Source organism: Triticum urartu, chromosome 6A (genome assembly GCF_056163025.1).
Source record: "Triticum urartu cultivar PI428250 chromosome 6A, HENAU_Tu73, whole genome shotgun sequence".
NCBI classification, from domain to species: domain Eukaryota; kingdom Viridiplantae; phylum Streptophyta; class Magnoliopsida; order Poales; family Poaceae; genus Triticum; species Triticum urartu.
This window is the reverse complement of record NC_141878.1, coordinates 544747748-544761841: the sequence shown is the minus strand read 5'-3', so window position 1 is coordinate 544761841 and position 14094 is coordinate 544747748. Positions and strand designations below refer to the sequence as shown.

At 49.4% G+C, this 14094-nt stretch overlaps 1 protein-coding gene across 1 annotated transcript; it reads right to left on the bottom strand.

Moving 5' to 3' along the window:
* Positions 1-7160: 7160 nt before the first annotated feature.
* NIR1 (nitrite reductase 1) lies at positions 7161-10342 on the bottom strand. Its single transcript, XM_048680218.1, has 4 exons — positions 9850-10342; positions 8612-8966; positions 8218-8506; positions 7161-8116 (listed from the first exon to the last, which is right to left on the bottom strand). Exons 1-4 carry the CDS (start codon positions 10259-10261, stop codon positions 7379-7381), a joined length of 1794 nt encoding a protein of 597 aa, XP_048536175.1. The 5' UTR covers positions 10262-10342; the 3' UTR covers positions 7161-7378.
* Positions 10343-14094: the final 3752 nt, after the last annotated feature.

Sequence of the window (14094 nt, the reverse complement as noted above, 5' to 3'; positions counted from 1 at the left end):
TGGCGCCCATAACTTGCATTTGCTCGCAAGATTACAAGATTGGATTGCAACAATCGGGACGGACACTTCACGCAACTGTCAAAAATCACAGTTTGAGAGTTGCAGGATACCGTGGCCGTCGGAGCGGCTGGACGGCAACACGCCGTACACAGAAATAAAGTCGGGGGTCGAAGATCTGGAGCTAAATGAGTTTCTAGCTAGTTCATCGGCTATTTGATTGGCTTTATCGCAAAAAAAAGAAAAAGTTATTTGATTGGCTTTCCGGAAGACGTGCTTGTAAGGGAATCTCCAACGCTGGACACGATATATGTTCGCGGATGCTGATGGATGGATCCACAAACAGTGATACGGCAGCCAACCATCCAACCATGCCCAGATACATTTTAAACTAGATTTGAACAAATTGTACGAATTACATGCAAATCGGATGATTTTCATTTAAATCAAAACTCATTCATTAGAGCATCTCCAGCCGTTGGCCCCCCAAGAGGCATAAAATTCGCCACATGGGGCGAGCCGGCGGTATAATCGGCTCTGGGGGTGGTTGGGCACCCAGCCGTCTCCCCAGGCGCCGATATCGGCCCATTTTTTATGCAAATGTGCCCGCTTTTCGGCCCACTTTCTGTGAAAAATGGCCCGATATCGGCGCGAGTCGGCCCATATTCGACGTGGTTCGGCGTGAATTGTCAACATAATATTATTTTTTATCACATAGTTCATCACAGAAAATCAATGTTCAACAAAAAACTCATATTTCATCACACATCGAGCTAGGCGTCGCCCTTGAGCCTCCATAGGTGCTCCACCAGATCCTACTGCAGTTGTTGATGCATCTGTGGGTCTCGGATCTCCTGACGCATATTGAGGTAGGTAGTCCAGGTTGCCGGTAGCTGGTGATCAACTTGGGCAAGAGGACCCTGCGTCTAGTATGGTTGAGTGTCAAACACTGGCTCTTCCTGCTCGCTCTCAATGATCATATTGTGCAGGATGACACAACAAGTCATGATCTCCCACATTTGATCTTTCGACCAGGTCTGAGCGGGGTACCGAACAACAGCAAATCGAGATTGGAGCACACCAAATGCTCCCTCGACATCCTTCCTGCAAGCCTCATGAACCTTGGCAAAGTGGGATTTCTTGCCTCCTGGCATAGCGTTTGAGATAGTCTTCACAAATGTAGACCATCTCAGAAAGATGCCATCAACTAGGCAGTACCTTTTGTTGTAGTGCCGCCCATTTACATCGAAGTTCACCGGAGGAGAATGACCTTCAACAAGCTTGGCAAAGAGAGGGGAGCACTGCAGCACGTTGATGTCATTGTGAGTTCCTGGCATACCAAAGAAGGAGTGCCAAATTCAGAGGTCCTGTGTGACGACCGCCTCAAGTACCACACTGCAACCACCTTTGGCGCCTTTGTATATCCACTGCCAAGCAAATGAGCAGTTCTTCCATTTCCAATGCATGTAGTCGATGCTTTCAAGCATCCCAGGAAATCCTCTTGCCGCATTCTGTGCTAGGATCCGAGCAGTGTCTTCCGAATTGGGTGTTCGCAAGTATTGCGGTTCAAACACTGCCACCATTGCCCTGCAGAACTTGTAGAAACACTCAATGGTCGTGGACTCGGCCATGCGCCCATAGTCATCGAGTTAATCACCGGGAACTCCGTATGCAAGCATCCTCATTGCTATCATGCACTTCTGGATTGAGGTGAATCCAAGTTTGCCGGTGCAATCCTTCTTGCACTTGAAGTAGATGTCGAACTCCCGGATGGAATTCACAATCCTGAGGAAAAGCTTTCGGCTCATCCGATAACGGCGCCGAAATACTTTGTCGCCGTGCAGTGGAGCGTCGGTGAAGTAGTCAGAGTAGAGCATGCAGTAGCCTTCCAGATGATGCCGGTTCTTTGCTTTCATCCACCCCGGCGCCGAGCCACCTCGCCATCGCTTTTCATTGCTCGCGAGCAGGCCGGCGAGGGCGGCGAGGACCATGAGATGTTCCTCTTTCTGGACGTCGGCGTCGGCTTCCTCCTTGAGCAGCGCAGCGAGCGCCTCCTCGTCGTCCGAGTCCATCGCCGAGCAGGCAAATCGCTGAACATCTTGCGGGTGTGGTGGGCGCACAACCACCGGTACACCGCCCTGCGCGGCCAGTTCGCCAGAAAAATCGCCCGGGCGGTGGTGGAGAGGCTGCCGCGGTGAAACCTCATCTCTTTTTCGGCAGGGAATAGCCTATCTAGCGGTGGTGGGCGGTGGGCGGCGCCGGGATCAGCAGGTGGCGGCCGGGCGCGTGGGGTGGTGGGAGGCGAATCTGGACGATTGCCTTGACTTTTCGCCTGACAATGTGGTCCAGGCGTGTTTTTCCCTTGCGCCAGAGCCCTCGAGCGCCCCCAGTGCGCCAGGTTCGGCCTGTGATCGCCGGGCCCAAAAACAGGCCGAGCCGGCTGATTTCGGCATCTTGGGAGCACGACTGGGGGTTTTTTCAGCGCCGGCGCGTAAAAAGTCGCCTGGGGGGCTATTGGGGGCGCGGCTGGAGATGCTCTTACATCTTCGACATATTTTATTAAACAAAAGTGGTCGGACCTAAACCTAGTCTAAATATACAGCGGCGCCAATCCTCCAAGTCCTTATTGTTCCCTTTTGTGCACGCGGAGATGAGACCCGCAAAGTGAAGGTGCGGTTGTTGGGGAACGTAGTAATTTAAAAAAAATCCTACGCACACGCAAGATCATGGTGGTGCATAGCAACGAGAGAGGAGAGTATGTCTACGTACCCTCGTAGACCGAAAGCGGAAGCGTTTATCAACGCGGTTGATGTAATCGTACACCTTCATGATCCGTCCCGATCAAGTACCGAACGTACGGCACCTCCGCGTTCAGCACACGTTCAGCTCGATGGCGTCCTCACCTTCTTGATCCAGCAAGAGGGGCAAAGTAGTAGATGAGTTCCGACAGCACGACGGCGTGGTGACGGTGTTGGTGAAGAACAATCTCCATAGGGCTTCGCCTAAGCACTACGAAAACTATTACGAAGGATAAACTAGAGGGACGGGGTTGCCGGCACACGGCTTGGTGTTTCTTGATGTGTCTTGGGTGCTAGCCCTACCCCTCTATTTATATGTTGAGCCTTGGGGTCGAAACTTGGAGTAAAAGTCTCCACAAAGTCGGTTTCATCCGAAAGGTAAGAATCCTTCTCGGACTCCAGGGCCAGATGTCAGGGTTCCCGGCGTCGGGACCCAGACGCCAGGGACCCTGGCGTCTGGCCCCTGGACTCCACAGAACTTCCTTTTGCGCTTTTCAAAAACCTTGTGGGCTTTCCCCTTTGGCCCAAATAAAGTGTTCTCGTACCTAAACATTTTGGGAGACATCTGGAACCCCTTCCGGTGAATTCCGGAACCCTTCCGGAGACCAAACACTATTATCCCATATATCAATCTTTATCTTCAGACCATTCCGGAGTTCCTCGTCATGTCTGTGATCTCATTCCGTACTCCGAACAACATTCGATCACCAACATACATAACTCATACTAGTATGTATGCACGCGCAATGCGCGTCTCAACATTGTGGGTTGACTTGGGCCGAAGAAAACACTACATGGTAAGCTTTGAGAAATCCTATAAAAAATGATTCCAGATAAATGAAAGTTGTGCGTATACAGAAGCAGGAACCAAATGCTTATAATTTAAATAAGAAAGCTTCTCATGTTCATATACTCAATAACTATCACATGCAAAGAATGTGTAGTATACATAAATTTGGGTACCTATTGCTATGTTTTAATGTAACATTTGCTACAGCTTTTGATCCAAAAGTGCACACCAGATCAGCGACGTCATATATGTGGGTGGTGCACTGTTTTTCTTGCTACAGCTTTCCACCCAAAACAGCACTGGTTCAATCTGTTTACTTTTATATTTCTTCGTCTTACTTTTACCGCTTGTCAGACTAAGTAGCATTGGAGCAACCTACCTATCAACCACATGTACCGCTGCCCGAGTCTACTTTGTTGAAATAATTTGTGCTGCTCCAGGGGGGTTGCGAGGAGCGTGGAATCTGGTCTCTGAAAACTCAGTTAGCTCCAACCTGCCGCAGACATGCAGTGGGTTGGTTCTAGAACGACCCAGATAGTTTTGACTCTATGCTACTTCATGGCTGCCTCTCGAACGATCCAGATGACATTCAGCGCTATTGTAGCTGCGAATCCAAGCACTTTTGACTGTCGGATGGTCCCTAATGAACGGCTGGATATGCATTTCAATGCCTGAATTCAAACTGATACACTATACAGTAGTATAGATAATACTATATGGTCAACGAACGTTAAACGTGCGGACCCTACGGGTTCGAGAACTATGCAGACATGACCCGAGACACTTCTCTGGTCAATAACCAATAGCAGAACCTGGATGCCCATATTGGCTCATACATATTCTATGAAGATCTTTATCGGTCGAACCGCATAACAACATACGTTGTTCCCTTTGTCATCGGTATGTTACTTGCCCGAGATTCGATCGTCGGTATCTCAATACCTAGTTCAATCTCGTTACCGGCAAGTCTCTTTACTCGTTCCGTAATGCATCATCCCGCAACTAACTCATTAGTCATATTTCTTGCAAGGCTTATAGTGATGTGCATTACCGAGAGGGCCCAGAGATACCTCTCCGACAATCGGAGTGACAAATCCTAATCTCGATCTATGCCAACTCAACAAGTATCATTGGAGACACCTGTAGAGCACCTTTATAATCATCCAGTTACGTTGTGACGTTTGGTAGCACACAAAGTGTTCCTCCGGTAATCGGGAGTTGCATAATCTCATAGTCAAAGGAACATGTATAAGTCATGAAGAAAGCAATAGCAGTAAACTAAAACGGTCAAGTGCTAAGCTAGCGGAATGGGTCAAGTCAATCACATCATTCTCCTAATGATGTGATCCCGTTTATCAAATGGCAACTCATGTCTATGGTTAGGAAACATAACCATCTTTGATCAACGAGCTAATCAAGTAGAGGCATACTAATGACACTCTGTTTGTCTATGTATTCACACATGTATTATATTTCTGGTTAATACAATTCTAGCATGAATAATAAACATTTATCATGAAATAAGGAAATAAATAATAACTTTATTATTGCCTCTACGGCATATTTCCTTCAGTCTCCCACTTGCACTAGAGTCAATAATCTAGTTCACATCGTCATGTGATTTAACATCAATAGTTCACATCTCCATGTGACTAACACCCAAAGGGTTTACTAGAGTCGATAATCTAGTTCACATCGCTATGTGATTAACACCCAAAGAGTGATCATGTTTTGCTTGTGGGAAATTTAGTCAACGGGCCTGCCACATTCAGAGCCGTATGTATTTTACAAATTTTCTATGTCTACAATGCTTTGCACAAAGCTACTCTAGCTAATTTCTCCCACTTTCAATATGTATCTAGATCAAGACTTAGAGTCATCTAGATTGGTGTGAAAAGCTTGCATCGACGTAACTCTTTACGACAAACTCTTGTATCACCTCCATAACCGAGAAATATTTCCTTAGTCCTCTAAGGATAATTTTGACCGCTGTCCAGTGATCTACTCCTAGATCACTATTGTACTCCCTTGCCAGAAAGATGTTAAGGTATACAATAGGACTGGTAAACAGCATAGCATAATTTATAGAATCTATGACTGAGGCATAGGGAATGACTTTTCATTCTCTTTCTTTTTTCTGTCGTGGTCGGGTTTTGAGTCTTTACTCAACTTCACACCTTGCAACACAGGCAAGAACTCCTTCTTTGAATGTTCCATTTTGAACTATTTCAAAAATCTTGTCAAGGTATGTACTCATTGAAAAACTTATCAAGCGTCTTGATCTATCTCTATAGATCTTGATGCTCAATGTGTAAGCAGCTTCATCGAGGTCTTTCTTTGAAAAACTCTTTTCAAACACTCCTTTATGCTTTGCAGAAAATTCTACATTATTTCCGATCAACAATATGTCATTCACATATACTTATCAGAAATGTTGTAGTGCTCCCACTCATTTTCTTGTAAATACAGGCTTCACCGCAAGGCCGGGTCATGCGGAAGTGATAAGCTTCGGTTATCATTGCACCCTTTGTTAAGAAGATTGACCGTAACTATGAATCTTCTTTGCTTAACACAAAGAAGATTCATAGTCATGGTCTATCTCCTTCACAAACGGAATATTGACGTTTCCACGGCATTTTTTTGTATCACAATGTGTCGTAAAATTTTGATGAACAAAATAAGAATCTCTATCGGTTGAGAAGCTTGCCGCCATCAGTTCAGGAACATGCTTCGGGTGGCTACAGGTGGGACCGCTGTGACCAGGAGCGGGGTGCCCGGTCGCGTCTGGGCACCCTTATATCGTCCCTACATTCGATACCAATATGAGAGGTGCCGGTCAATCCAGACGTAGGAGACTAAATGAGGGGTCCGGTTAGGTCAATCTTTTGCGACTGGGCATTGACGAGACGGACGTTTAGGAAGGAAATACGTGTCTGGCTGTAAATGCTCTGATGGACGGCGTTGGAGATGGTCTGAGGGTTGGAACGCCTCGCTCGATGGCTTGCTTAGTACAAAGGGGATTCAGGGGATCTGACCATGAAAGGAGCTAACTCACACTTCAGAACCGATGTTGCCTCAAAATCCTGCTCGCCGGGCAACCAATGGGCGACACGCCGACACCGATCACTTGGCAAAAGGGTACACCAAACACTTGGCAAAGTTGATGTGCAACCCCGATACCAAGCTGTGAACACTGAGCAACTTCTCCCTATCCCGATGCTGAGCTCCCGATTGAACTGCATAATCCAGCAACAGTACACTGTAGCACATGATTGAAGAACTGATAGGAACAGCTACATATAATCTGCTTCTTATTTTATACTTCCTCCGGTCCTTTTTACTCTGCATATTAAAATTCTCTGAAGTCAAACTTCACAAAGTTTGACTGTATTTATATAAAAAATATCAACATCTGTCATGCTAAAGTTATACAATATGAAACTTTAAGTCATGACACATCTATTGATATTGATTTCAAATTGTAAATGTTGGTATTTTTTTTATAAAGTTGATCAAATTTTACGATGCTTGACTTCAGTCAAATCTTATATGCGAACTAAAAAGACCGGAGGGAGTATATCACCAATTCAATCATCCCCTGTAACGTAACCGGAAGAACTTTGGGCTCCGACAACAAACCAAAAACGTGGTACAAGCGTGCGCCATGGAAGCATGGCGGCATTGCCTACTTTACATCAGCCGCAGCCCATCTCTACGTGCGCGACGAGCCGACGACAGAGGCGATCGAGATCAGGAGAAGGAGGTCAGCCGGTGGCGCTCGTAGCCGGCCGGCCTACTCCTCGTCCTCCTCCCTCTCCCTGGGCACGGCCCCGAACCGCTCCACCAGGAGGTCGGCGACGACGGGCACCAGGTCCTCGCACGGCACCGCCTTCTTGTACACCCCCGTGAGGTGCGAGTCGCTGCCGACGCGGCCGCCGACGAAGATGTCCGCCGCCTCGACGATCTTGCCGCTGCTGTTCTTGGTGAGGCAGCCCATGAAGCCGATGTCGGCCACCTGCACCTGCGCGCAGCTGTTGGGGCACCCCGTCCAGTGCATGCGCACCGCCCTGGGCACGGACACGCGCGCCTCCACGTCGCGCGTCACCTGCAGCGCCCGCGCCTTGGTCTCGATGATGGCCTGCCCGCAGAACTGGTTGCCGGTGCACGCCACCAGCCCCTTCATCAGCAGCGACGGGTGCGCCGAGAACTTCTCCAGCAGCGGCTCGGCGAGCAGCGCCTCCACCTTGTCGTTCCTGACGTTGGGGAGCACGATGTTCTGCTCCACGGTGAGGCGGAGCTCGCCGGAGCCGTACTCGTCGGCGAGGCGGGCCAGCTCGAACATGTCGGCGGCCTGCAGCCGGCCGACGGGCACGTGCAGGCCGACGAAGGAGAGCCCCTCCTGCTTCTGCGGGTGCACGCCGAGGTAGTCACGCCTCTCCCACTTCTTGTCGATCAGGTCCTCGGCCGCCGCGCGCTCCAGCACGCCGTTCGGCATCCTCTTCTCGATCTCCGACCGGAACGCCTCCATCCCCTGCATCGCGTCGCCGAAACACCAGAAGTTCAGAACCACATACATATACGCATCAACCAAGATCTATGCCGTTTCGTTTCGAGAGTGTGGGAGGAGCTTACGAGCTCGTCGATGAGCCACATCATGCGCGTCTTCTGGCGGTTGCCCCTGGTGCCGAGGTCGCGGAAGGCCTCGAGGACGGCCTTGCAGACCGGGATGATGTCGTCGCCGGGCACCCAGGCGTCGAGCGGCAGGGCCTCGCCCCACCTCTTGGGGCTGATGAACCCGCCCACCAGCAGGTTGAACCCGAACTTGCCGTCCTTCTCGGCCGGCATGTACGCCAGGTCGTTGATATGCGGGTGCTCGTACAGGTCGTGGGTGCCGATCACGCACACGTTCCACTTCCTAGGACTGCTCACACACAAGATAACACGGCAGCAACGGCATGTCAGTCATTGGCAATCCTCGACCGTGGTCACCACCAATGCAATGCAGTGCAAGATGAACATGACGTACAGGTTGGTGATGGCGAGGTTGCCCTCGGAGTTGTTGGTGATGTAGGAGGAGAGGAGGTTGGTGTAGGGGCGCGTGTCGACGATCTCGAGGGGGTCGATGCCGGCGAGCGGGCTGCCGACGGGGTTGCGCACGTTGTCCATGCCGCTCTGCAGGCTGGTGAGGCCGACGGAGCGGAGCCCCTCCAGGATCTCCGGCACGTCCGGCAGCGTCACGCCGCGGATCTGCCAGTTCTGCCGGGTCGTCACGTCGGCGCACCCCTCCTTGCCGTACTTCTCGATCACGCCGGCCAGGTACCGCGTCTGCTCGCTCGTCGTCACGCCGTTGGGCAGCTTCAGCCGCATCATGAACCGCCCATCTGCATGCGCACACACACACGCTTCAGTTCGTCAGCATTTTTCACAGTGGGCCCCAGTAAGAAAAATGTGTCGCTCTTTTTGCAGGAATGGACCAAAAAAGAGCAGATTTGGAACCACTGGTTTGGGATAAACCCCAAAAGGAATATTTTGCAAAAAAAAAAGACACCATGTGTGTCTGATAAAAAGCCATTATATTCTTGCAGAATATGCTCGGTCTACTCTGTTGTTGCAATTGGCAGCAAGGAACAAATTTCACCATGCGCTGGCAGGGCAAATCCGTGCGTACGTGTCATGCATCAACCAATAGGAAGTCGACTAGTACCACACACCGAGTGGTTGAATAAAGCTAATATGACCCCAGACTAGTCCAAGATACTTTGGCCCCTTGGCCCTTCAGGTGTATCTTATTACACGCCGACTAAAAAAGTTGCATCAGTGTTAGTCTAAGATACTAATGACTGCGACGGTTGGATCACAGAATAGTCTGCCGGCGAGAGGCTACTCGCAAGTTGCAAATGGAGTAGGAATATGAATACCAATTTGGCAGTAAAACTTGTAGTCTAATACGGTTCGATATGCATGCAGAAACAAAATGTCAATTCTCCCCACTGATTCTGCCAGGATCATGTAGAGGTTAGGAGGAACATGGGCACATGGAGATGGAGTGATTATTGAATGAACGCGCAGTACGTTCATTCCCCATGAGCAAGCTAGCTTAGAGGTGCATGCGACGATTGAAAACTCACAAAAACTTGGGAGCATGCTCCAATCATGGAGCTCGAACGTGCATCGATCAAGAGTAGAAAGGCTGAAGCACAGATGCATTATTGATCAAGTGAACGATGGATTTTGCGATGGTGCGGGGCAGAGGGAGGGGCATACACTGCTGCTTGCGGCGGTGGAAGAGGCCGAGCCACTTGAGCCGCACGTCGACGTCCTCCTTGGTGAGCTTGTCGGCGTCGATCTGCTCCATGGGCAGCTTGGCGAGCTCCTTGATGCCGCCCTCCGTGAAGAGCGCCATGGGCTCCTTGCCCAGCTTCACCTTCTCCTGCGGGTTCAGGCTGGTGCGGTACTTCTCCTTGAGCACCCAGTAGCCGCCCTCCCGCTGCTCCACGCGAGGCTCCAGCCGCTCCGCCGGGACGGCCGAGGCCGACGGCGAGGCGGCCGACGACGACGGCGCGGAGACGGCCGCGCACTGGAAGGGGCGGGCGCGGCTGGGCCGGTGCCGGGACGACGACCTCGCCGCGTGGGCCGAGGGCGGGAGGAAGCTCTGCAGGGAGGCCGAGGAAGACATGGCCGCTGCTTGTGGTGGTGGGGGTGGTGGTGCTGCGCTGTGGCGGTGATGGTGGTGGTGGTGGTGGTGGCCATGGGTGTGGTGCGTGTGGTTGTATAGCGTGGGGAGGGAGGGGGCATGCGGTGGCGTTTCTGGCCCTTGGAGAGCTCAAGAGGGCAGATGCTGCGCGGCATGGCCGTCACCGGGGCCAAATTTACCGATGTGCCCGCGCGCGCCCCGGCGGGTGCCGTTCGCCCGTTTACGTTTGCCAAGAGAGGTTTATCCCCCAAGGCGTAAAATGGGAAGTTTATCAGAAACAAATGGGAAGTTCCTGGTTAACAATTGGAAACTAGGGCTCAGGCAGCAGTTTTGAGATTTCTATACACCACGGCTAAGTCGCGCTGAATTTATTCTACATTTTGCAGCGACAAAAAAGTTAGTTCATTAACCAAGCCAAGATAGATTCAAACTAGTTAAACGAATAAGATTATTATCATAATCACTAAATAATGTTTTCGCTAAAGCAGGACTTGAACATAGCTGACATTGTAACCTTAAGCACCTACAATTGTAATTTCGGACAGCTCGCTTCAATTGGTTTTCAAGTTGGCTATTTTTTTCCGAAGACTAAAAAAAGAACGTTTCTACAAACAAAAATGAGGGATGCGGTCGAATAAATTATCAAAAAGATAACCAATATTTCATGCAGTGATAAACTCATCTATATTATAAATTGATAGTGGTTTGCTAAATCCTCTTAAACGCCACCATTTGGACGGTTTGGTTTTTTTTTCGGGGAGGAGGGTGCCTGTTTCTTCTGTATTGGATGGTGCACCCAACCATTTTGTCGCAAAGTATACGTAGTCATACTCCCTCTGTTTTTTTTACTTCGCATATAAAATTTGGTCAAAGTCAAACTACACAAAGTTTGATCAAATCTATATAAAAAAATATGAACATCTACAATACTAAAACTATATAGTATGAAAATACGTTTCATGGTGTATCTGATAATATTGATTTCATATTGTGAATATTTATATTTTTTAATATAAAGTTAGTCAAACTCTACAAAGCTTGACTTTGACCAAATCTTATATGCGGACTAAAAAGAAACGGAGAGAGTACAAACTAACAAGATAAAAAAATGGCGTAGCCAAATTCCATGGAGATTACATGCAACAATTCAGGTCTCACAAACCGTAGTATTAGACAGCCATTCAAGTTAGTTAAATATAACGTGAGCTATTGCCTCCAAATGGTTGCACATGTCGAGTATCCATGAAGATAATCTACAACAAACTTGAAAATCGTTTGTTTGTCACAAATATGATCATTAGGACAATTTCTACATAGTGCAAGATAAAGTACACGCCCCACATGGATTTGAGCTCTAAGTTGTCTATCAGTCCCGTGAGATAGTTCCCAAACTTATTCGAACACCGGTTGGCCGCGGTTATTGGAATTTACATATATTCCGCCATAGCAATAGCGCTAAAGGGCAAGATATGAACATGATGAATAGTTTCATCGTGATCACATAAGCAACATCTACCGTTCCAATCGTATTATGTCGAAAGCTTTTCAAATTACATTCGAATGAGTTTTAATGTATCAGGATTAAGAAAGTTTTGAGTCGAGAAGGATTAAATTATGATTGAATGACAGGAAAGGTTTATAACCCAAGTGTCACGTGGGGCCACAAAACTTTTCCATCACTTCCCCATGGTGGCAAGGGCAAACATACCCCTTCTAGGCTCCATCATCGAGCCTATTGATTCACCTCCCCTCTGCCAGCCGCTTCAGTAGTCGGTGGCTGGGAGGGGACTCCTGGTGCCTCAGCTCTGACTAGTCATTTATGTCAGGGTTTTTTCAGCTTTGTCCAGATCCTCTTCAGCTTCCAACTCCACAAAATCCACGAATGCCTGAGCTCCGTAGAGTCAACTCTGAGAGGTTGAGCCTTCCCTACGTGTAAAAATGAGAAGCCGAGAAAGCCCGGCTTCTCAAAACCGGAGAGCGAGAGTTGTTCCTATATTTACACCATGATTGCCACTGCCAAAGAAAATGGCTTAGCACCATAACCTCGACTCATTGGTACTCTCGCAAAACTGGTATGCTATTCTACGGATGGCTCCCAAATGGGCTGGTTTTAGCTGGCCCAAAATACTACCGAATAGGTCAAAAGGACTTTGCCAGGCCATCGCATGCTGGGAGAAAGTGCCGCTTGAGCCGAACATTCGCTGGTCACCAAGAGAAGTTGGAAGCTAGCGAAAGAAGCCAGATTTTTGTGAATCAACATGTGATTAAGTTGGTTAGGTGGACAGTGGTATCCCCAACCTACCAGGGTTCAAATCCTGGTGCTCGCATTATTCCTGGATTTATTTCAGGATTTCCGGCGATACGCTTTCAGTGGGAGGAGACGTTCCCGTTGACGACGAGGCGTCTACGGTGACTTCGTAAATCTCAAGATGATATGCCGGCTCAGTCTCTCGGAGGTGCTCATAGGGGTAGGGTGTGCGTGTGTACGTTCATAGGGGTGAGTGTATGCGCGTGTATATGAGCGCTTGTGTCTGTACCGATGCTCAAAAAAAAAGAAGCCAGATTTCAAATTTGGGGAAGTTGAGAGAGGTTCCGAGCATGCCCTTAGTTTTCGCAGGTGTGATGCTCAGACAAATGGTGGTGCTTTTTCTTCGAGTTGGCCTTCCAGACGTCGATCCTCCTCGAGCTCACCTGTCCGGATGGACGATCGACGGAGCTCCGGTGTAGATTCTTGCCGTCCACTTGGGACAATGAGATTAGGGTTCTTTTTCATGCATGCACGATGGCGGGATTGGTGTCAGGTGCTTTGAATTGATTCAAGGGTTCAACGGCGACGACTACGGCTTCAATGCGTTGGTATTTAGGGGCACGTGTATGAAGACTTTCAAGGCTATCATCGATAAGGTCGTATGCCGGCTCCGGTACGGAGCAGCAATGGCGGCGCATCGGCGGCTCATTCCGACGGCAGTAATGGTTCTTCGATGCTGCAGAGACTTCGGTGTAACTTTTATTATTCTAAGGGTGCTTTATACTTCAGATGAATTTTTCTACTACCCTAAAAAGATCGTGGCGTTCCCGTTTAAATAAAACCCAAAGCAAAATTGATTGGAGCATAAAACACCATTTTTTTCAAAGCAAGCTGGAGAAATGGCTTACAACCGTCCGTCCACGACTCCGATGTTGACTGCACATTTGTTAACATTCGCGTGATATCTATCACCCACAGGCTCACATCCGTCGTGGCAGCAAACGAGCCGTCGAACCGCCCTCGGAATGTCAGAAACCCCTACAAAGATACAGCGGGAATGTCCCAAGAAAATTTAAGAAACCCCCAAGGGACGGGCGCGCGGCGTCGTATAGCACCGAAACGCGCAGCGCGCAGACGCAAAGGCCGTGCGCGCAATCGGGCTGACGCCCAAGGGGCAACGGAGGGGGCAATACGGTCATCGCGGTTGCGTTGCATGGACGTACGCGGCTAACATGTGGGGGAGAGAGCTGACCGGAAAGGCAGAGATTAGTTTAGAGCCAAGAGGATGGAGAGGGACCGCATAAAACAAGAAGGGAGCAGAGTCTGGTCTAGATGCACCGGCAAGATCACAGGGGAAGGAAAGTGGCCCGTCGGACGCCCTAAGGGTCGGGTCGGGTCTGGTCGGGCCAGCCGCCGGTGATGCACGGGTCGGGCACGGGAGGAGAGAAGAGACGTGCCGCTGCGTCTTTCGCCTCGGACCGGACCGGACCGAGATTGGCACAAGGCAAAGACATGTGTTTTGTTATTATAACCAGTTGTCTGTCAGTTCGCTGGGCAGCTGTGCGCC

What these genes read in the sequence shown, in the direction of transcription:
- NIR1 (XM_048680218.1), bottom strand. Translation starts at nt 10,261, where the DNA reads ATGTCTTCCTCGGCCTCCCTGCAGAGCTTCCTCCCGCCCTCGGCCCAC. An exon ending in CCACCGCCGCAAGCAGCAGT is followed by an intron (nt 8,967 to 9,849) that starts GTATGCCCCTCC and finishes GTGCGCATGCAG; the next exon opens with ATGGGCGGTTCATGATGCGG. An exon ending in TGTGGCTCATCGACGAGCTC is followed by an intron (nt 8,117 to 8,217) that starts GTAAGCTCCTCC and finishes GACGCGATGCAG; the next exon opens with GGGATGGAGGCGTTCCGGTC.